A 9,805-nucleotide genomic window follows, 5' to 3' on the forward strand; every position below is an offset into this window, starting at 1 on the left:
GGTGATGGTATCAGGAAGTGCGTTAATATTTCTCTTCTCTGCATATATTCACATCAACATGCAAATCCCTTGTCCTCTTGAAATTAAAGGATTCAGCACACATTAGCTACGTATCATCTACTTAACATTGATTAAATGCCTTTTATACAATAAGGATGTAGACGTAGAGTATAGAAGACTTTCCCAGCACATAGCACGGAGCCCATCAAAGACGCCATGATCTATGATGTTGGTTGGTATGGCATAAGTGGAACGACTGTTGTCGTGATGGCATCATCATCATCATCCTATCGTCAAAATTTATCCAAAACGCCCGGAAAACAACTACGTTACGGTCTTCTATGCATTGCCATGACTCGAGACGAAAAAGGGGTTAAAGTTGAATATTCAATATTTTATGCAAAAGTCTGGCGAAGCAAATCCTTGTTATAGAAAAGGTATACCTAATACAATATGCATAAAATACTCATCCTTGTCCTCGTCCTTAAACTGATGTGAGAGTGTTAAGAGTGTTTTCCAAAATCCACCAGAAACTGATGGTTGGGGTTTTGGCCAAAAATTATGCCTCGACTTTCACACGTTTAGCACGTAGTAGTTATCTACCTAAATATTCCTTGTGAGTTCAGAAGTGAGAAAATGGAGAACCCTACTGGTAGCTGATGTGGCGCTCTCGTTTTCAAGAGGGATTTTCTATATGATTGCTTTTATAGTTCACATCAAGCTGAAGAAACTTGATTAACATAATTGAAAGACAATCGCAGATTAGTGATTTCTTATTAAATTTAACGTTTTGTGCATAATAGAAAACGTGAGGGATTTTTTTAGTGAACATTCTGATGGATACAAACGTATAAATACATAAATTATGCAATTATTAGTTCAGCAGGGAAATGGGGTGAGATTTCTGACATCGAATTATCGGGGGGTGGATATAAATATGACCCATTAGAGTGAATTAAATAAAGTATAACCTGATGTATAATGTCCCATCTCTAAGCATACTTGTCTAAACAACAATTATATCAAAATGAACATTAAAATGAATGACTAAGCATAACATAATCGGCTAGCGTGGTGGTCTCGCTTTTTGATAGTTTTTCTTGGTCTTCCAGTTCACTTTGTAAGCTCAAATAAGGAACACTGAAATATTAATAAAAGTCTTTCAATCATATAACATGGCGCAGTCGCTTTAAAGAACTTAAAAAAAAAAGAAAGGAAAAACGTTTTAACAAAAAAAAAAAAAAAAAAAATAATAGTAATAATAATCTAGTAAAAACTATATAAAACTTACTATACCTACTAAATATTAATTTAAAATACAATGGCAAATTGTGACTTTCAAAAGCCCGGCCTCTTACTTTTGGATGGAAATGTCAAAGAGAATTGGCGCAAATTTAATAACATGTGGAAAATATATACGGTGGCTACAAAAACGGACAGTGAGGCTATCCAGACAGCTAGATTTTTATCATGTGCTGGAGAAAAGGCCATTGAAATATTTCAAACACTTCCTTTAGCTGAATCTAATAAAACTAAAATTAATGAAGTAATAGAAGCGTTTGAAGCGTATTGCATGCCAAGGAGCAACGTGGTCTACGAGCGATATATATTTTTCTCACGAAACCAAAAAGAAGGAGAGCCATTCGAACAGTTTTTATCTGATATCATTAAATTGGCAGAAAGCTGTGATTTTGATTGCCAAAAGGAGGACATGATCAGAGATCGAATCGTCATGGGTATTGCAGAGCAAAACATTCGATTGCAACTTTTGAAGACAGACAACCTGGACCTGACTAAAGCCAAGGAGCTTTGTCGCGTGGCGGAGCAAGCAAGTATGCAAGCTCAACAGATGCAAGGAGAACGAGGATCAATTGCAGTAATAGCAAATAAAAATCGTCAACAAAAAAAATACAATAATAGTTCTAATCTTAATTTCAATAGCAATGTTTCTAAATCTCCATCTTATTCTAATTCTAGATTTCCAAATAATGTGACGAAGAGGAGAGACCACCTAACTAGCGAAGAACAAAGACCTTCGAGTTCGGGAAAAAATATAAACATTATTGGATGCGACAAGTGTAAAAGAAATCATATTCCAAATCGCTGTCCAGCATTTGGACAAAGATGTTTGAGATGTGGCAAGTACAATCATTTTGCCTTAGCATGTAGATTTAAGAGTGTAAATGACATTAACAGTAACGAAATTACTCATGAAGATGATGAGGATGACTCATATATTGATTCGGTTGAGGTGGTCGGTTTTAGTTCAGTTGGTGACATTTACTCGATAAATCAGGTTCGACAAAGTTGCAGGAGTTGGTATGAAAATATCGCGGTAGAAAATAGTTTGATTAAATTTAAATTGGACAGTGGGGCTGATGTTAACGTTATACCACTAAAAGAAGTTCAAAAGTTGAATTTAGAACATAAAATAAGACAGGTAAGAACAAAATTAGAGGCATATGGTGGTTCTTATATTCCTACAAAGGGTTTAGTTAGTCTTCAAGTTCAGTATAAAAATAAAATTGTTGATGCAGATTTCATGGTAGTTGGTTGTGATTCAAAACCATTGTTAGGGCTTAGTTCATGTGTGGACTTAGGGTTGATTCAAAGAGTAAATGAGGTTAGCAACATTGGTGAATTTATTCATAAAAATAATGACGTTTTTTCGGGCGATGGACGATTCCCAGATAAATGCTCATTAGAATTGAAACCAGATAGTTATTCTGTGAGTAAGCCACCGAGGCGAATACCAATAGGCATAAGGCAAAAAGTTAGAGAAGCACTAGAGACCATGGAACGTCGTGGAATAATCAGTAAGCGTGATCAACCTTCAGCATGGTCACACCAGCTAGTAGTTGTTGAGAAGGCTAATGGATCCTTGAGATTATGTCTTGACCCAAGTGCCCTTAACATGAACTTGAAAGACGAGCACTTCATAATTCCTACACTGGATGATTTTTGTGACGCAATGCGGGAGCTTAAGTACTTTTCAGTTTTTGATTTAAAGGAGGGCTTCTGGCAGCTTGGCTTGTGTGAAAAATCGAAAGAATTGACAGTTTTTAGTACGCCATTTGGATCGTACCAATATAATGTTCTACCTTTTGGTATCAAAACGGCTCCAGAAAAGTTTCAAAAATTAAACTCTAAATATTTTGCAGGTTTACCTGGCACATTTGTTTACATTGATGATGTCATCGTTGGAGGAAAAACTAAAAAAGAGCATGATGAAAATGTTGAGAGAGTATTAAAAAGAGCTCGTGAAGTAAACGTTAAATTTAATAGAGATAAACTGCAGCTTTGCGTAAATAAGGTTAGATATTTGGGTCATGTTTTTACTGGTGATACAATTTGTCCAGATCCAAGTCGAGTTGAAGCTATTATAAACCTAAAAGAACCACAAGACAGAAAACAATTAGAAAGTGTTATGGGTATGTTCAATTATCTTCGTTCTTTTATACCTAATTTTTCAAATTTAAATTCACCCCTTAGGGAATTGTTGAGAAAAAATGTTGAATTTCAGTGGTCTTCAAGCCACAGCCAAGTTTTTAAAGATATGAAAGATACTCTTGCCAAACATTCAATCCTTCACGTTTTTGATCCAAAGAAACAAATTTTGATTCAGACTGATGCTTCCAAAAATGGGTTAGGATGTTGTCTTTTTCAAGAAGGTAAGCCGGTAGCATACGCTTCTAAAAGCTTGACTGACACTGAAACAAGGTACGCACAAATAGAAAAAGAATTATTGGCTGTTGTCTACGCCTGTGAGAAATTCAAAAATTACATTTATGGTTATTACTTCACCATAAATTCTGATCATAAACCATTGGTTTCTTTGGTTAAAAAAGATGTTGGTGAAATTCATTCGACTCGTTTACAACGTATGAAATTGAAACTCTCAAAATATGATTTTGATATTAAGTTTGTTCCGGGAAAGTTCTTATACGTGGCAGATTTGTTATCACGTAATTTTATAAATGATCCTATAGTTGATATAGAATCATCATTAAAGGACCTCATACACAGCATCAATATGAGTGATCCTAAACGAAAAATGTTCGAAGAAGAAACCCGAAAAGATGTTGTGTTACAGACTCTTGTACATCTGTACGAAGATGGTTGGCCAGCAGATAAGCAACGGGTTCCAGAAAATGCTAGGTTCTTTTGGCAATTTAAAGACAAAATCTTTGTAGAAGACGGCCTAGTTTTTTATGAAAATCGTGTTCTGGTCCCAAACAATTTAATCAAAGGTATGCTAGATGTACTTCATAAGTCTCACATGGGAATAACAAAGACACTGAATAAAGCTAAGAGCACTCTTTTTTGGCCTTACATGAATAGGGACATTGAAAACATGATTTTCAAATGTAAAAAATGCGAAAAATTTAGATCCGAAAACAAGAAGCATTCGTTAATTCCCCACCCTATTCCGAAAAGGCCTTTCCAAAAACTTGGGATGGATTGTCTTGATTACGGGGGAAGATCGTATTTGGTTGGAATGGATTACTATTCCAAGTGGATTGAACTTCATGAAATCGCAGACAAAACTGCGACAAGCATAATTAAAATTTTAAACAAAATTTTTTCGATTCATGGTATTCCACAGAACATTGTCTCCGATAATCAACCCTTCAATTCATATGAACTCCGAAATTTTGCGAACAATTCAAATTTTGATTTTATATACAGTAGTCCAAGATATCCAAGATCTAATGGTCTTGCTGAGAAAGCAGTCCATATCGCAAAATCAATACTTAAAAAAATCAGCCAATCCGAAGGTAGTTTAGAAGAAGCTCTTTTAGAGTATAGGAGTACGCCAATTTCAGGAATTGGGTATTCACCAGCAGAAATGCTCATGAATCGTAAATTAAGAACGTGGATACCAATAAAAGATGAAGACCTTGAACCGAAAATTCCAAATAACTTGAAGGCGGTATTAGAAAGACGTCAAGAAAGAATTTTAAAAAATAATAATCCAGTTAAACCGCGTCGTGAAACACATTTTGAGAAAGGAGAAAACGTAGTATATAGAAATAATGGAAAGTGGGAACCAGGTAGAATAGTATCCAAACATGATAGTCCGAGGTCATACTTACTCCAAAATGAAAATAATAGAGTCATTCGTAGAAATACATTACACTTACGTAGGTCAATGCATTCTCCACAAATAAGACTACCTGAGGCGGAAGAGAGGACGCCTATTGTCTCTGGAAATAATGATAACCCTTCTCTTGAATTGTCAGACACTTATCACACTAACTCATCTCAATTACCTGATAGCAACAATGTCGAACAAGATGTCGAGTCAGTGCGGCAACCGGACCGAGAGTATACCACAAGGTCTGGTCGAATAAGTCGGAAACCAAACTTTTATATACCTCAGTAAAATTGAATTTTAATACATGAAATTTTGAATTGTTCTATAATGCATCATAAATTATAATATAATGAAATTATTATAACTAATGTATTATTTGTACCCTTACATCTAAATGCTATTATTTGAATTCCATTGTAAATTAAAAGAAGGAAGATGATGTATAATGTCCCATCTCTAAGCATACTTGTCTAAACAACAATTATATCAAAATGAACATTAAAATGAATGACTAAGCATAACATAATCGGCTAGCGTGGTGGTCTCGCTTTTTGATAGTTTTTCTTGGTCTTCCAGTTCACTTTGTAAGCTCAAATAAAGAACACTGAAATATTAATAAAAGTCTTTCAATCATATAACATAACCCCGATCTAGACACACTCGTAACTTTCATAAAAAATGCAGATTGTCAAAAAACGTTTGAAAGAAAGATCATTACAAATAAGCTTAAGTGTTTCGATAGAAAGTTTTAGGCAGCAACAAATCTTTCTGTTGCGTACTTACAGTTACACAGAACCTCAGATAATATTAACTTTAAAGTCCTGTATGCACCTGCAAACAAAAAATACAAGGAACTTTGAAAGATTAAAAACCGAAATTTTGACCTCAGAAATATTAAAACAATAAACAGGGCTAAAAACGCAACTGATTTCTGGAAAGCAATGAAGCTTTTGAGTGGAAGGACGACTTGAATGTCTGTAGCTATGCATATAGACCTTTTTAAAACACATTTTTCGAGTATTCTTAACACAACTGAAATATCGCCTTCAATTCAATAGGCCAATGCAACCCCTTTAATAGCCGTTAAAATTCTTGATGCTCCATTTTCTGTATTTGAAGTTGAAGCAGTTATACAAAATTTTGAAGATGGCAAATCTCGTGGGGAGGACAGAATACCTTTTGAATTGTATAAACCTCTTACCCCAAATTTCTACAACTCCTTACTTTCGAATTCAATTACATTTTTGAGACAGTCAAAGCTCCCGTGAGTTTTCGATCAGCATTCATCTTTCTCTTGCATAGAAAAGGCAACCCTGTTGATCCTAAGAACTACAGAAGCATTTCATTCTTAAACAATGCGACATAGCTTTTAAGTTCAGTAATCAATTGGATTAAAAGCTAGTAAATCTTTACTGAGTTTCAAGCAGGGTTCAGAAAAAATAAATCAAATCAATTGATCCAAAATTTTCTTTAATAAATTGGGCCGAAATCTACAAGAAGAATGGTAAAGAACTGTATGCCTTTTTTCGTCGACTTTCGGGCAGCATTCGACTCTATTCCTATTGAAGCTTTCTTCTACAAGCTCTACAATTATTGAATTCAAAAATAATAGCAGTCAGTATTCAAAAAGCTATGAGTATCGGACCGCAATGGGAGTTAAGCATGGATGCTTTTTTAGCGCGCTACTGTTCAGTCTATAGTAACAAACTCAGTGAGAGGCTTCATGGTGCTTAGTGGAAAATCCATTCGAGGACACATGTCTGCTGACGATATAGTCTTCCTAGCCGATCAATAGACGGAATGCAGCTGATGATGAATAGACTTCAGTGCTATTGCAAATTCTGTGACATATCAGAAAAATTTATCAAAATTCAAAATAATGATATTTAGAACCGGTGGAGGCATATACTCTAGAAGGATAAATGGACTTTTCAAGGAGAAGTCGTAGAAATAGTTAAGGAGTACAAGTATCGGGGTATACCTGGATTACTTGGAACCTGAATCTTGATAGACACTTCTAAGCAAAATTAGCTGAAGCTTAGTGCACAATGTGTTACGTGTGGAGAAACTGTTATTTGAGAAAAGACGTTTCACATATTGCTAAATACAGAGTGTCTCGAGCAACTGAAACTCCAATTCTTTTTACGGAGCACATGCCTTTTGATGCAGTGGACAAGTTCCTCCGTTTTTTCATCAAAAGCAAATTTAAGCTCGCGAGTACGACACACACCCAACTATGTACATGCTGCACCTAGAACCAAGAACAGGCCCCCTTTTCTTCGATACTCTCAAATTACACTTTAATTATGTGGAAAGAATTGTGGAGATGGGGAAAAACAGGATTCCGAGGCTTGTGCTAAGTCATTATTAATTCTAGAAAAGCATGCATGGTTCGGTGTGAACTGTAAAGAGGGTATTAATGCCAAAGAAATAAGTTTCCGTTGCTATAAAGCCAACCCTACTAAGGATAGCCGGAAAAAGTTTAAGCAAGGCAAGAAGGTCTGCAACGCCCATATTCGACCGACCAAATGTATACATGATCTAAAATTACTGCAAAAAATACTGCAGTGTCCCAAAGGCAGCACAAATTGTTGGTCATTTGTAAAAAAAAATATGAGGATTCCTACGCTCGTTGTTAATGCCAACTCATCCTCAACCTCTAAGCTACTGTTAGCGTTAGTGATTCTGTGGGACCAATCTTTTTTAGCACTTGTACTGTGGCAAGAGTTCTAAGAGATCTGCATACACAAAAATCCACTGGTCCGTATGGTGTTCCCGCTATTGATCTGTAGAGTGGTTGCGCAACAGTTTTTCACAACCATTGCGTAAGCTTTTTCATCTGTCCTACTGCTCAAGTCTCGTTCTGAGTGGGTAGAAAACAGCATTTTCCAACCCATCCCCGAATAGGTGAATCTTCTTCACTTTCTAAGTAACGGTAGATTGTACTTACGGCGCTTCTTTCAAGGCATTAAGGTTCATGGAAACATTTATTAATTATTAGCTCAGGAAATATTTCGAAGATCGAAAGCTTTTTAAAGATCGATAGTAAAAATCTTTACATCGTTTTGCACTTGTTATTTCAGAAACATTTGATAGGACTCCCTTATCGAAAATTCGTGCTTTTGGTTTTCTTGGTTTCCTCCTTCATTAGATTAGTAATTACATTTCGGATCGTTTAATACAAGTAAAGGGTGTCCCAAAATTAACGCAAGATTTGAATTAAATAGAAAACGCCGTTTTTAGTCTTTTGATAGTTATATTTTTATTGACTCGTAAAGTAAATAGGGTAGGGTTATGTATGGAATAACACATCGGACAAATGGCCTCCACGGCTTTGCATGCACATGCGCACTCTTTTGTTGAAATTTTCCATGACCATTCTGCATAAATGTGGCTGAATTTCGTTGATGCAGCGTTGAATCTCCTTCTTTAATGCCCGGGTGGTTGTGTGCTTGTTGACATAGACTTGTGATTTCAAATAAACCCATAAAAAGAAGTCTAATGCTGTTAAATCACACGATCTATGAGGCCAATTTTGATCACCGAAACGAGAGAGTACACGACCTGGAAATGTCTCATTCAGTTATTGAATTGTTTCACGGGCTGTATGACATGTGGCACCGTCTTGTTGAAACCACATATTGGACACCTCAATATCATCCAATTTTGGCAGAAAGAACTGTGTAATCATGTCGCGATATCGAGCACCAGTAACAGTCACTGCTTGACCAGCATCATTTTCAAAAAAATATGGCCCAATTATGCCTCCAGCCCAAAATCCACACCATACAGTCACGCGTTGTGGATGCATTTTTTTTCGACAATCACATGTGGGTTCTCCGAACCCCAAATGCTGCAATTTTGGCGAATTACACAGCCATCAAGATGAAAATGTGCTTCTTCGCTTAGGATGATTGTGGTCGAAAAATCAGGGTCCATTTGTTGATGTTCAATAATCCATTCAACGAACTCTCTTCTCTGTCCATGGTCATTAGGCTTCAATTGTTGTTTTAATTGAATTTTATAAGCATGAAGACACAGATCTTTGGTGAGTATACGCTGCTGTAGAGATGTTCTTGAAATTTGCAATTCTTGTCCACGACGTCGAATTGAGGTTCCTGGATTGTCAGCAACACTCTCACGCACTGCTTCGACATTCACATTTGAACGGCTTGCTTTTGGGCGACCAGTGTGTTTAGCGTCTCCAACGGATCCAGTCTACATGAATTTTTCAATTAATCTCTTCACAGTTGTATGAAATTTTCGAACTGCAGCCGCCAAGCTTTCACTATTTTTGAAATATTCTTTAATAATGAAGACACGTTGTTCTATCGTGTAACGCTCCATTTTTAATAACCATATACTGTTAGCTGTCAAATTGCTTTTTTTTCAGGGTTGCCAACACTTCACTGCACAAATGGCGGCAAATTCAAATCTTGCGTTGATTTTGGAATACCCTTTAGTATTGGGAGAGTTTTAGTCTTAAAACGACAAGTCTCCAACACTCTTTATCATTTTTACTTATGATCTCCTGTCTTCAACTTCTAATCCAATGCATACAGGATTTAATAAGAATCCAAACTATTATGAATACAACTTGAAGTGTAAAAATTTTCATTCAAAAATGTTTTTAAAAAATGTCATCCTTGATCGTTAGTAGGATTTTTTTATTTCGTGGAATATTCCTAAAAACATCGTGTTAAAGGT

The 9,805-nt window shown here is 35.9% G+C and overlaps 1 protein-coding gene across 1 annotated transcript; it reads left to right on the plus strand.

Moving 5' to 3' along the window:
- Positions 1 to 1,321: 1,321 nt before the first annotated feature.
- On the plus strand, positions 1,322 to 5,386 carry LOC129938930 (uncharacterized protein K02A2.6-like). Its single transcript, XM_056046771.1, has one exon. The coding sequence runs from the start codon at positions 1,322 to 1,324 to the stop codon at positions 5,384 to 5,386; it is 4,065 nt and encodes a 1,354-aa protein (XP_055902746.1).
- Positions 5,387 to 9,805: the final 4,419 nt, after the last annotated feature.

This window comes from Eupeodes corollae, chromosome 1, assembly GCF_945859685.1.
Source record: "Eupeodes corollae chromosome 1, idEupCoro1.1, whole genome shotgun sequence".
Taxonomy (NCBI): domain Eukaryota; kingdom Metazoa; phylum Arthropoda; class Insecta; order Diptera; family Syrphidae; genus Eupeodes; species Eupeodes corollae.